At 33.5% G+C, this 15,230-nt stretch overlaps 1 protein-coding gene across 1 annotated transcript in view; it reads right to left on the reverse strand.

Moving 5' to 3' along the window:
- The window catches only part of USP25 (ubiquitin specific peptidase 25), a 115,086-nt gene that overhangs the window by 6,427 nt on the left and 93,429 nt on the right, over positions 1-15,230 (reverse strand). The window contains exons 15-18 of the mRNA XM_021714742.1: positions 12,507-12,577; positions 11,478-11,706; positions 9,515-9,715; positions 568-710 (exon numbers count right to left, since the gene is read on the reverse strand). Of these exons, the coding sequence (XP_021570417.1) occupies positions 568-710; positions 9,515-9,715; positions 11,478-11,706; positions 12,507-12,577 (644 nt within the window). The remainder of the gene's footprint in view (positions 1-567; positions 711-9,514; positions 9,716-11,477; positions 11,707-12,506; positions 12,578-15,230) is intronic.

Genomic DNA, 15,230 nt, shown 5'->3' on the forward strand with positions numbered 1-15,230 from the left:
CACACTCAATTTACTGTTATAAAAAAGAAACTGAAAACTACAATATAATAGTACAATAATGATGGTTTTTGCAAAGGACACTCTTGAAATATGCATAAACTGTTTTGCATCATATTATCCTGCTAATAATAACCTAATCTAAAATATCTAGTAGGTTTACTGTTAAACACATTTTATGGAACAATGACAATTATATCTTAAAATCCCAACTAATTCAAAGTTATAAGATTATAGATGGAGGGAGAAGTGAGGGACAGGAGAAATCCTACTAAATTTTATACTGCTCTTTTTAAAGTCCAAAGCAAATGGTCAATTTAATCTATGATTATGATTCATCATAATTCTCTAACGGGAAAAAGAGATTTAAGAGAGAAGCATCTTTAAAATTACAGCTCAGGATGTTACAGCCTTGGATTTAGGTTACATGCCCACAGCCACTGAGTATGTTCACAGCAGAGCCATCACTGAGCCCTGTCTGTCCTGACCCCAGACAGGCTGCTCTCCATTACACTGAAGGGGATGTTGTTACTGTGGCTATGTTCAGAGAGCCAAAAGAAAAGTTCTTACCGACTGCAAAACTGTTTCAGGACTTTTATCTTCATGCTCATGTGATGCCTTGGTAATTACTCGAATAGTTTCTTCTTTCAAGTGCTTTGAGAAATCACTTCTTGATGGCTGCTCTAGATATTCTGGTTCTCCTGCTTGTGGTGCTTCATGAGAAAAGAATCAATTGTATATCTAATATAAATCATAGCGTCTATACTAAGATGAATCTATTATTCATTTCTAAAACTGAAGTTATACAATAAACAATTTTAATCTTCTATTTAAAGTAACGTATATCTTTCAACATACAGCACTCCCCTCCCCCAGAATTTATAATAAAACAAAAACCCAGAATCAAGAGTACTTCAAGTAATTATTTTTAAAAACACTCATTATAGTTTATAGTAAAGAATTAATAGTAAATCTTTCTGCCATGAAAAATACCAAAATCTCATTCTGAAAAATCACCAGCATTTTACACACACACACACACACACACACACACACACACACACACACACACACACAGGTCTGAACCACAATTCTGGACTGACTTTCCACAGAGAAAGTACAGTACAGAGAGAGTACAGTAGCTATTTTTCTCTGACTACAGAATCCTTGATCACACCTTTTTGACAAAACCCTAACTCTGAATTAATATAATGTTCTTTTTTGAACCTACTCCTAGTTGCTGAGTGGTGTCAGAGGAAAAGCAATGACAACTTGGCAAACTGGTACCAAGTGGAGAAATTTCAAATTTCTTTCTCCACCTCCAGATTCACATATCCAACTATTTACTGTAAACGTCTACTGGGTGTTTCAAGATAAGACCAAAATCCTTACACGACCTACGAGACTTTGTATCGGTGGGTCTCTGCCTATCTCTTCAATGTCACTTTGTGTTCTCTGCTGCAAACACTAGCCCATTTTCAGATCTTTCACACACCAAAGCAGTTTACTTCTGGATTTTTCTGGGTGTTTTCCCTCCGCCTGTGTGCCCATCCACTCTCATACTCTCCCCCTCTAATGACTCACTTCTGTATGAAAGTATTACTGATTGTCCCACTTACACAGCAGAAATTCTCAACTCAGTACTATGGAAATTCTGATTTGGATAATTCTTTAGTGTGAAAGGCTATCCTGTGAACCCCAACATCTACTCACTAGATGCAAGTAGTACTGCTCTTCCCACCAGGCGTGACAACCAAAAATGTCTCCAGTACAGTCAAATGCCCCTGAGGGACAAAATCACTCCCACATGAGAACTGAAGTTCTCTGTAACTTCTGCCTTCCTTTTATACATAACTTAACACAATTATAGCTGAATTATTTTTGTATCTGTTTAGAGCACATATCTCCTGCTAGTCTGTAAGAATCTCAAGAGCAGGGATGTTACCTTCCTTCTATATTGTTAATCCTCCAGTGCCTAGCATATAACAGAAACATAATAACCTAATCGAACAAATGAACAACTAAATTAATAAATGGATCTGAGGAATAAGAAGGTACACTAAATGCTGCATAATGTTAGCGGGGATGGGTAAGTGAGTCCTTGCTCAACAACCTATAGGAAAACAATAAGGCTGCTGCCATCCCCTCCAACATCTTAATTTTAAAAACCTCCGAAGAGAAATATTCAAAAATTACTATAATTCCAAGGGACATGAGTGGTCATTCATTATACAACTAATTTTCATTAAGCATTCAACTATGTGCCAGGCACTAGCCTAGGCAGTAGGACTCTAGGTTTGACAAAGGAACCAGTCTCTACCTCCATGAAATTACAGTCAACTATGGAGAAAGCCACTAACCAAATAGTCACATGTATCAAATTTGACAATATTATGATTAATACATTCTAGGAATAAAATAGTAGTGGGGTGATTTGGGCAGATTAAATTGTGAGATAAAGTGATGTTACGTTGAAGGACAATTGGGACGTTTTGCCAGGTGGGAGAATGAATAGCCTATGTAGTAAGCATGGACTACATTCAAAAAAAGAACTGCCTAGCTAGACTACAGAATGAGAGCAGAGATAGGACAAGAGATGATACAGGTGGAGGCAAAAGCATTAGCAGCAGCCTTTGGAGTCAGACAAAAGTTTTGAGGGCAACAGGAAGTGAATGAAGTTTTTAAAATACAATGACAATATGCCAAGTTAAAAAAAAATATTATTCTAGCAGCACTGTGAAAAATGGATTAGAGGAGGAAGTAAAACCAGAGAACAGTAAATGTGCTAGAAGCAATATGAGAAAGAAATGACTGTGTTTGGGGATAGTAGAGACAGCAATAGAGGTACAGAATTGGTCAGATTCAAGACTTCTTTTGGACTCAAATGTTTTGTGCACAAAGGGACTGCACATGAAGATGACTCCAAGCTTTTGACATGAATAACTAAGATGATGGAGGTAAGACTGACCATGAGAAGGAAAACCACAGGAGGGAATGCTTACAATATGTGTGAAAAGAGAGAAGATTTTAAAAGTTCAATGTCCTCATATCTGTATTTCCTGATTTAGAACTTTGCAATAGTCTTTCAGTGCCCCTACATGATAGATAAGGTAAAGAAAATCTTAGGCTACCTTCAGCTTAGCAGTACTTCTAGCCTCTGGGAAATTTCACAAATAGGTAGCTTAAGCTAGTTGCTTTAGGGCCTAAGGAAGAGAAACTTCTTGTTGATAAAACCTGTCCTTGTGTTTGCAACTCTGTCTCTTCTTACCATAGTAGTTGTCAATGGTTAATAGTAGAATGTAAAGTAAGCTTAATGCAATGAGAGACAAGAAATCCATCTGGTCGGACACTGGTCTAGCCCATGAGACTTGAAAGAAGTCTTTGCAAAACAAGTTCTTAGGAGCAAGCGTAATCAATTTTATTGGATCAGCACAAGTCAAATCACCTTAGGTCACCAGGACCAAGGTTTCATTTCCATAAACAAGTTGAGTCCAAACATCTTTTGAGTTAATTAAGATTGAATGATTTTTGCCTACGTGCAACACAGAACTATTTTCTTTAGAGTTTTCCCTGTTATATACCTCCCAGGAAACCAATCTGAGTAAACCTGTAGTCACGGTAGGTGAACCTACAATAATTTGATACTCTGAGAGATTGGAAACAAAAATTCAAACTGTATTACCAATAGATTTATTGAACCTGTGCCATGCTACTGAAAATGAAAAAAAGTTTATATACTTAATCATTTTAAGAAACTCTCGGTAAAATTAGATAAATATATACTCATAATACTGTGTGCTAAACGCAAAAACAAAGTTATGTGGAAAGTTCTATAAAAGCACTGCGGACTCAATATATACACTTGAAATAATGCTGCATGTTAAGAAAAACTTTTTATAAGAATTGTCATCTGAGTTGTGTTGTGAAAGATTTGAAGAGAGGATTATCTTGGAAATGAGAAAGGAAGAGATTCCAAATAGAAAGAACAGCACATGCAAAGGTATGTAAGGTCATATAAATGATAAAATCCCTGCAATAAATGAGTCTCTACACTAGTAAGCCAGACAAATAAATGAGCCTCTACACTAGTAAGCCAGACCAAAAAAAGTACAATACAGAGAGGAATATGATACATTTGGTAGTTAAAAAATGATTAGAAATAAAAGGAAAAAGATGATAACTGCTACAGAAGCACTCTGAAAGAAATTCATAACGACCGTGAGATATGTGGAAGATCTTAAGAATAGAAAAAAACTTCATGATACTGATGGTAAAAGAACATTTTTAAGATGAACAGTACTTCACAAGCAATGTCATAATAACAGGAGAATTTTTTACATGTAAGATAAATGGGAAGTAATCTGTTTTAGATTAAATATAGGCTACTCAGAGAAGGAATCTTGGAATCATTACAAAGGAATCGGAGGATATAACAGAAGATTCTTATAAAAAAGAGAGAGGTTTTGTCTTCATTTTATCAAATCAAAAGAGTAAAAATATGTTTACTAGAACAAATAAAAATGAAGAAAATTAAAAGTTCCTTCCAACTACCCAGAGATAAGCATTACTAATATTTCTGATATTATATATTTCTAGACTTCTACCCATATTTTGTTAAACAAAAAGAAAACCATTCATTACATTCCTTACATTTAACCTACTTAACAAACATTTTTCATATCAACATAACTTTTACTAGTTAAGCTGTGCCATTCTATATGAAGGCCTCAAACAGCAAATACCCTACCATACACTTAAGTAATTTCCATTTCTTTGTTAAGAATGATAGCAGGACAAAAATTCTGGCCTTTACCATAAAAACACACAATAATTTTTGCTCATCCTCTAACTCTATAAAACTTCATCACTAGTGGCCTGTATAAATGGTAGGAACTTAATAGAAACCATGATGGCTTATGTATCTACTTTATGTTCCAATTGGCATTTTATATACTAAATGGTCCCTTGGTTTAATTTAAAATTTAAGCCTACAACTTGTAAGAGAGTTGGAGATTATTTTTGCATTGCTTGTTATTCCTAATTCCCGAAGTCTTCCTACAAGTAGTTACAAACTCCCAAATGTACTCACTTCACCATGAATGACCAGTTCTCTAAGGAAGTATACAATATCCCTGTTCCTGAAGTCTTTCTCAAATTATGTGTTTGTTCACTGGGTGTTTCACTGAGATTTTCAAATGACTAGTCTCAATCTAAGAGATTTCTAGCCATGCTCTATGTGGCATAATATAGAGGATTCATTCTCCTCCTGGCTGTCACAGAAGACCACACATTCTTAGGGTACCCTGAGCCTGTTTCTTTGGTCTACCTTCATGTTGAAGTAAGAGGCTGAAGGGGCTTAGTGCGCTATACTTCTGCCTAGTTCTTGGTTATGGTCTTCAATATTTTAAGAAGAGTGTCAACTCCACTATCAACTGACTATTAAAAAGTAGAAATCTGCTCTTAAGTATAACAAAAAGACCAACATCTCAGATATCTTCCAGAAGTACTTAATACCTTGACTTACAAATGAGTTTTACATTCCAAATGAAGAAGACTTAAAAAATACTGAGAAATATACACTCCATCTATTTCTAGAAATGTACTTAAAATCAGTGATTCCCTAAAAGAGCCTATAAAGAGCCATGCTAAGCTGGCTGCATAGAATCACTAGTAGAAGTAAAGATTTCAGTTTCTGGGCCTCTCAGGGGCATGGGAGACAGAGGTTTAGAAACCAGAGTTAAACCTAAACTATATACAGAACAGAGAACTACATGCTCACTACACCTATTCAGCCTGCCTCCCTACTATATAATTATTTTGGTTATACTTTAAAATTCTGTATCTCCTACATCAAGGATCACTCCTACTAAAATCATCATTGAAATCCCCATGGGGAATGAATTTAATCTAGAAAACATTCAAGGAACATCTACCATATGTCATTTATTACACTGGATGGTGGAGATAGAAATAAGAATACCACCTACTCCCTGCTTTCAAGGAGGCTAAGAACATTGAGGATGCTGCTCATTCTACCAGGTCTTCCTCTCAGGAACCAACTGTACTTTCCTGGAACATCAGCTTATTTTTAACTTGTAGACAGTATTTGTAGAAAAGTTCCAGAGCTAACTCTGCCTGCCGCCTCTAGACAAACTTAAGAAACCATACATAATACATTTCATGCCCATCTTAACCACTTTAACCTTATTTTCTTCTATGCTTATTTTTTTTCTCAGTTTCTTATTTTTTAAAAAAATCTGTGTGTGCTATATATGTTGTGAACCTCAAATGCTTTTTGGGCAAAATAGGAGTAAAACAAGTAAAACAGTAACCCAGACTGTTGCCTTCAGAACAATTCCTCTTGTTTTAAAATACAGCCTAAAGTCACACTGCTTAACCAGAGGTATATCTCAGATGTATCTGAAGATCTTTGAAAAAAATACATATTTGAATCCTTTCTCCGAGATTTTTATTCCAGTATATCATAAGTGGCCTTAGGTGGGGTATGCAATTTATACTCAGAAAAAAATCCTATTGGTAATTTTGATATGCACACTCACAGTAAAGAACTGTTGGCTAGAAATTCAAACAAAAGTATTCAGGTAAATTTTCCTTTGCAGTAAGCAGATCCAGGGAGGTAACATAAAATGGATCAAATAATACTTTCCCATCATTTATTCAATAGCAATGAATGATAATGAAGAACTGATACACATGAATTTCTTGATCACATATTAGAAGAAACAAACACTAATTTGATTAACATGAAATTAATATTCTCACTTGAACTATCACTCAAAAATTTGGAATGTAATGGTCCTTATGTTACAGTTTTATTGAGACGATTTTGCAGTCAAGGAAGAAAAATCACTCGTGGATTTTATGAACAAGATTTCCTTGTATTACTTCCACTGGTCATCATAATACTAGTACACACCTGAGAGATTTAAGTATAGGCTTGGTATTCCTAAAGAATCATATCAAATTCAACCAATTACCTACTTGAAAACTATGAAGAGAATGGGAAGAAGATAGCATGGGCATTAAAATAAAATTTCTCTACTAATGATAGGGGAAAATGGTTCTAATGAAACATTAGCCTTGTTCAACTGTGTTACGTGAAACACCCATGCAACAGAGGATAAACTTCTTAATATAATATCAAACATAATTAACCCACATTTTAAACAACAATCTCATATACCAAATTTATAGACTTGGCACATTCTATTTCTACTAATTCAAACAGTGCCTTTTCTTCTCATCAATTCTATAGGGGACACAATATTTCCTACTGAGGTTGTATTGTCATTATTTTCTAAAAACCCAACATGGAAGATAACTATAACAGTTATATGTGAATTGACCATTTCCATCTCTTTGTCTTTTAAATACTCTGGTCCCCCTCAGAAACAGATCTGCATTCTTTTCAAGTTTATTTTACATGTTAAAGAGACATGAAAACATGTGTCCAATGTCTAATACTGAATTTTTAAAAAAATTATGAAACAGCATTGTAAAGTATACAGTGAGAAATATTGAACAGGAAAAAAGAGTGCGGAGTATGTAGACATGGTCTTTTAATAGGGGAAGAAAAATAAGATAACAAATATGAAAGGTGGATAGGGCAAAACTAGTTCTTAATAGACAAGAATATTAGTGGGAAGTATGTATTAGTTTAACTAACTAGAAATAAAATGTGTTTACTCTGTAAATTTGGACAGCCAAGTTTAGGAGGATGCAGCTACATAGAATTTACTATTCAGTTAATATAAAATACAGGTGAGACAAGAATAAAGCTGGACCTTAACTGATGAATTCAGTATTCACCTGTATATGAGTTCTCAGGTACCACTACCACTTACACCAATTATACGGCCCATTCCTCCCACAATAATAAGATAAGAATAGTGACACAGGAAGGGAGTATGTAAATGTTAAGGGAAGAAACACAGTAGTTCCATCTTGGGGCAAGTTAAGGGAAGTGACTCAGAAAGAATATGTTTAGAAGACAAAGGATGAAATGGATGGCACTGGTTTACAAATGAAAGCACCTATAATAGGGCTATTCCATTGCGATTTGAGCTCAGAAACATCTTGATATCTACCAAAACTACATTGCTGTGGACCCATTCAGTTTCACCTGTTCCAAGCTGTACCCCTGAATATGTGGGAGGAAAGTACAGTCCTACCAGATGGTGGAGCTCACCAATCACTAGAGCATTGGAATTCAGGTAGACTGCATTTCATTTAAGTATAAAAATGGTATAAGACCACTATCTTGGTCTTCTAATCATGCTGAATTATTTGCCTCTTAAGACTAAAATCAACAACAGCTATTTAATTATATGAAAACAAGTTACAAGTCTGGGCAGATGTGTACATGCCTACATCCGTCAGAGCACCATACATTCCAGGCAACTCCTTTGGGTGCCCTGCTACTGTCTTCTCAGTAAATCCTGCTTTCTCACTTACAATAATAATAATAAAAAAAGAAATAATAATTCCTTCTAAAGTTCAAATGAGAATGCTAAAACCCCATAGGTAATGCTGCAAGGAAATCTCTCCGTACGAGATAAAAAATAAACAAAAACCGAAAAAATTAAAACAAAACATGCAGACCTTGCAAAATGAAAAGGTTATTCAGACCCATTCGGAGTCAATAAAAAAAAAAGAGACAAATAAGTTTGAAAACAATATCTGAGTTTAATTTGTAAGCTTCCCATTTCCCCAACTAGTACAGAGAACTAACAGTTTTTCTGTAGCAGAAAATATGTCATTTTAAAATCTACTGGTAACTAGGCAATGATAAAATTATCTTTAAAAAAAAGATCAAACATATTCTATTTTCAATTTTTCTGGAAAATATTTTCTTCATTTTTATAGTGTTTACTTTGAAATATTTTATTGATTTCATAAGCTAATAATTCAGTTGAGAATGGTATTTTTAATGTTTCTATTTTAATACATTTATGTCAGTTTAACAGGTTTTACACACTATTCTATTGGAATATATTAATTATTTGGTTTGAGCTCATTTTATTTTTAACCTTAAGAATTTTGAAAAAAAATACTCTGTATTAACAGAGCTACTTCACTATTACACAAAATATGTATGAATATACCACTAGTATTATTTTGGTTAAGTTGGAAATGTCTAGAGTTTATTCTTTTGACATATTTAGTGAATTGGTTTGGGTTGCCTGTTGATTTCACAACTTTTCTTGTTTTTTGCCAGAGTCAAGACCACCCAAAGTGGGCAGGGTAGGTAGAGGGTGAGTCCACAGAATGGTCTCAGTTATCTTGAGAAAGGCATATATACATACATTGATGTCTGGTAAAAGGGTAAACTAAGCTGATATCTGTGGTAATCTCTGAGTAAAAGAATTTCAGATGATTTCTACCGACTTCTTCATACATTAACATAGTTGAAGTATTTTTGTTTTGTTTAGTTTTTAATGAGCATATCTTAGGTTTAATACAAAATAATATGATACTGATAATAAAATGGACAAACCTGTTGTTGCAGAAGACTCTAACTCCCTCAGTTTCTGAGATGCTAAAAGCTTTTCCTGCAAAGCTCTCTGGGCAAGTTGTGCATCCCATTCTTCTAATTCTCTTTCAAATCGTTGGTTATCTTCCTCAACAAAATCTCTTAAGTCTGGTGGTAACGTTTCCATTCCAACAAGGGCCTGTCCAGTTTCTTTATTAAACTCCTCTGCAAATCACATTTCAAAAACTGGTATAAAATTAAAAATTAAAGGAAAAATGCAAAGCTCACAATAGAATCCATTTCAAATGAAATTTAAACTATGAATTATTACCATTTACCAATCAATATTACCTAAGAATTATTATAGTTTAGTAAATAAACATTATCTAAAAATGTGTTTAAAATTCAAACAAATACTCGGAAAAATAATACAAATATTCAATAGTCTATTATAAGGTAATGTTCTCAGTTATTTTTCATAGTCTGAGTAGAAATGATATAAACTATCAAGTCACAATTTTTTTTTTTTTTTGAGTTGGAGTCTCACTCTGTCGCCCAGACTGGAGGGCAGTGGCGGCTTCTGGCCACTGGAGCCTCAACCTGCTGGGCTCCGGCAATCCTTCTGCCTCAGCCTTCCAAGTAGCTGGAACTACAGGCGCACACTACCATGCCTGGCTAATTTTTTTTTTTGATTTATTGTAGAGATGAGGTCTCGCCTGCCGAGGTGGGTCTCGAACCCACAGGCTCAGGCAATCCACTCACCTCAGCCTTCCAAAGGCGCGGGATTACAGGCTGAGCCACCGAGCCCAGCTAAGTTACAATTTTTTTTTGCTACTCTAACAATGACGTAGCACTACTTTTGCTATTATTAAAAAATACCAGATGTTTGTTTATTCATGAAGTAAAACTTTTCACAAAATGAGAATAACTCAACTTTATTTAGATAAAAGAACTAAAATTGTTTTTCATCTGAAGCTGTTAAGTACAGCAATAAAATATGCAATTATGAAAGCTAATCAACGTAGCAAAAGTCTTTAAACATTACAGAAATAGTATCTAAACAGTTACTCTACTACTACTACAACACACTACACACACACACACACACACACACACACACACACACACAAACTACCTTTTCAGTCTTAAGTAGACTGTATAGCTAGTTCTACTGAATGGTTAAATACTAAAGGAAAGTTCATTTTATCAGTTTCACAGTTTCAGCAAAACTTTATTTCTATATGCAAAGCCTGCATCAGAGTATCAGAAATAAAAAGAATAAGACACAGCAGGACATAGTCTCTGGCTTTGAGTAGATGAGAAGGAAGCATGTAAGACAAGTCAACATGCAATTCGAACACACAACAACAAATGCCCAATCGAGATATGCTGCGAGAGCGCAAGAAAAGACACTTTCTGGCAGATCAAGAAAAACTGCAGAGGGGATGACATCTGAATTGAATCTTGACAGATGAGCATGAAACAGGCAAAAAAAAAAAAAAAAAAAAAAGTAATAAGAATATTACTAGCAAAAAATAAAACATAAGACATACAGACAAATGTGTGAAATGGTTTGATATGTGCAAACTACAGCAAAAGGTTTAAATATAAGAAAAGTATATAAAGTTTGAAATGAACACTGGTAACAAATGAAGCTGGAGAGACAATCAGAGGCCAGAAAACAGACACTTTCGCATGCCAGTTTCTGGAGTCAATGTGTGAAAGTAGTCACTAAAGCATTTTTAGCAAGGACAAAAAAGGTCAGATTTACACTTAACAGTTAACTTTGAGTACAAAGTATATGCCAATTCTCAGCACTAGTCACATTCCTTTTTAATTCAGTTTTCTCACAATAACCCAGTAGCACTTCCTAATCATACCTCCACCCTGACTGAATTCACTTAACTAATCACACCACAGACCAGAGTTACATAAAAGGAATACTCATTTAAAAACATATATCACTTTATGCATGTTATACTCTTACCTTGTATTAAGAATTGTGCTTTATCATTTATGTACATTAAACAGTATGCACTGGCATTTCTATAACCACCAAAAGAGTCCCTTACTAGCTCTTCCCATGATGATTTTGTCACAGCAATATCATTGTACTTCATCCACCTGCTTTCACGATGGTCAAAAATGTATGCCCAATAGTGCCCAGCATTGGCTTGGCCTTCGTGAACTAAAACAGCATGCAAGCGATAAGGAACCTAAATGTGGAAAGAAAAAAAAAAAAAGTTAAACTGCAACTGCAGTCTATTGTACCGCATTCCATGAAACCCATAAACCACCTGTTCAGAGGAAACCATGGGAGCATATATTTTTTTAACAAGAAAAACTGGCAGAAAATAAAATTTTGAAAGAAGCAAACTATAAAATTTAAAAAAAGAAGGAACCTAAATAACCTAAAGATATGCAACTCCACAGGTGTGTAGATAAAAACATAATTTTTGAGACTTTGAAAATGTTTTTGCTGCATATGAATCTGTTGACCTATTTCAGTTATTTCTTTTGAATAAATAACTTACGATGGACAGTTTTGTGTATAGTACATTTTTCTAAATCTTCACAATTGTAAATAGATGGCTAACAAAATGGATTATATAATATATACCACAAGTTAAAATGTAATTGAGCCCTATACTTTCTTCCCACACCTTAATATGCCTTAAACAACCATATATCTTTTCCCATAAGACTTTAAAAATATTAATGCTTTTTGAAAATTTTTGATAAATTTTATTGTAAAATAATAAAAAAGGGTGCATAAGCATAATATGAGTACATCTAAATGGAAAAAAATCAGTAACAAATTTCATAACAAATTTCTCCCATTCAATTGTAGTCTCATACTGCACTTATTGCATACTCTTTTTATTATTTTACAATAAAATTTACCAAAATTGTATAATACAACATGTAAGCAAAAATTAAATTAAGAGAAATAACATAGAGATAAAATATATGTAAATAATTTTGATAATGATTACTAGCTCAAAACTTCACTTACTTGGATCATAGTTTTGTCAGAGTACATTAGTTCAATTGTTCGATGGATTCTGGATATGCTTTCCTGTAAATCTAAGAATATAAGGTGTCATTTATTGATCAACATCAAGTGTGTTTCTACTGACACGTATAAGATAGGGACTAAAAGATTTAGAGAAATAGAAAAACTTTCTTAAAATTGTCTTTAAAAAGATTACTATTTGAAGTCTATATAAAATGAAATACTGTTATCCTTAATAAGAGATACAGCACAAATGCATAGTCAAAAACCAAAAAAATATGATTTATCAAGAAAATGTGCACAGCCAATAAAATTGAACCTTGTTCAAATCTAAAGAAAATTTCAATGAAAATCAAAGCTAAACTCCCTTACATATTGCTTTAAATTGGGTGAACTTAAAAATAAAATAACTTCACCACATATCTTGATTATATATACATTAACTGAATAAAAAATTTGCTGAAATCACCAATGGAAATAAAATTATAGGACTTCATTAACTAATTATTTCCATCACATTACCAATTATTTCTACCTTCAACAGAAAACAATCCCACAAAATTATTCAGAGTAGGAATGCTCACAGCTATATTGTCCATAATAATTACTAAAACTTGAGGTAACTTAAATATCTGTCAACAAGGAAATGGTTAAATTAGAGTATAAGCACATCATACTGTGAAGCTGGTGAAAATAATCAAGAAACCCTAAAAAACTGCAAGAACATATTAGCAACTTTACGGTAGGAAAAGATCTGTCTTAGCCTGATATAAAATCCCCCATAAAAAAACATCAAAAAAATTACATTATAAAAACAAAACAAACAAACAAAAGTCACCATAGAGAAAGACAAATGACAAATTGGGAAAATAGTATTCTGTAGCATTTACTACAGGCAAGAAAGTTAATATCTATAATACAATAAATTTCCTACTAAGCAATAAGAAAAAGACAAATCGGTAAATTCAAAAATGTGGGCAAATATCAAAACAAGAAATTTAGTGAAAAATACAAGTGTTCAATATATATTCACCGATAACTAACGAAATACAAATCAAGACACTTCAATACCATTTTTTCAACAATCAGATGACCACAGATTAAAAAGCACCTGGGGCTAAGTAGGATACTGGGAGACAGGCTATCTCTTACACACTTAGTGGGAATACAAACTGATTTACTGTTTTGAAGCAACAACTTTAAAATGGTAGTCATCATTTAAATATATAGACTTTGGGCAAGAAACAGTACTTTTAAGAATATACCCTACTTACCAAAGTGTATAGATACGTATGTAGAAGGCCAGTACCATTTGCAGTGATTATCACCATAGAAATTAAATAAATTATATCATACCCATATGGTGGAATACTACACAATAGTTTAAAAAATAATGCTAACAGCTAATACCAATAGGGATGAAAGAAAGCAAAGTATTCTGAGGAAAACCTTTCCAATTCCATAGTATTACACCTACAAAAATTTATCACATGAATATCCCTCAAGTTCTTCAAACTTAAAATGGCTAAAAGTGAACTCATCATATTCCTATTTTCTCACCCAAGGGGTTACCTGTTTGCCCAACAGTCCTCCTTTTTAGAAAATACATTCTCCTTGGTTATTCATCACTAAGGAAATAATTCCTGATTCCACCTTTTATCTCTAGTTAATGACATATATTTGACAGTTATCTCCAAAAAGTGTTTTAAGTATGTTTACTTCTTTCCTCCCTCAATGCCACTACCTAGGAATCAAAAGCTTCCTAACTTCCACCCTTCTTCTGAGCGTTACCTTATAAAATCAAATCTGCCCCTGGAAATTATCTAACACTTGGCAGAGTGGTAAACATTATGCTTAGTTAATGTTTGTGAATGAATTCAAATACAAAAAAATTCCCTCACATATAAAAAACACTAAGGAAAATCTTTATGACTACTAATGCCAGTTATCAGTCACCATCTTATCCTATATACTCCCTATTAAATTAGATTGCTCTAGGCACATATGGTCTATAAACAGTCTAGTTGACTATATAAGTATAAAATTCCACAATCAATATTGTTCAATATAATTCCAACCACGTAGTATAAAACAGTAGTTTCAATTTTTTTTTTTACACAGATCAATAAATGAGGTTAAAATTGAAGATGATAATAGGGTATTATATTTTGACATGTAAGGAAAAATTTAATAAATAAAATCTACCATAAAATATTAACAACATGTCTAAAGTACATATTAGCACCAGAAAAGTAGAAAGAAGGTATGTTCAGAATAACTTACTCTGAAAAAAAAGAGTAAAGAATAGAACTGAATAAAGGAGAGTTCCTTTCAAGAAAAGACAGATGGCAACCACACACATGCACGTGCATGCACACAGAGAGAGAGAGAACACTATTTAACATCATTTTACTTAAAAAAAAAAAAAAAAAGTACATTTTAACAACATAAAAGCAGGAAGGAGATATATTCAGAATAATTTATTCTGAAAAAAGAAATAAAGAATAAAGGGGAGTTCCTTCCAAAAAAGGACAGATGGTAACAACACACACACACACACACACACACACACACACACACACACAAACACAGAGCACTGTCCTTATTTTTCTTATTTTATGCAAATAAGTTTAAACTCTATTGCAAACTAGCACTGGGTTCATAGACCAAATTTGGAAATCTTTGTTAAAGCAGATTAAAAATTTAAGTCCACATTTCTAAATC

The sequence above is a fragment of the Carlito syrichta genome, unplaced genomic scaffold (genome assembly GCF_000164805.1).
Source record: "Carlito syrichta isolate Samal-C Ts95f unplaced genomic scaffold, Tarsius_syrichta-2.0.1 Scaffold97002, whole genome shotgun sequence".
Classification (NCBI taxonomy): Eukaryota; Metazoa; Chordata; class Mammalia; order Primates; family Tarsiidae; genus Carlito; species Carlito syrichta.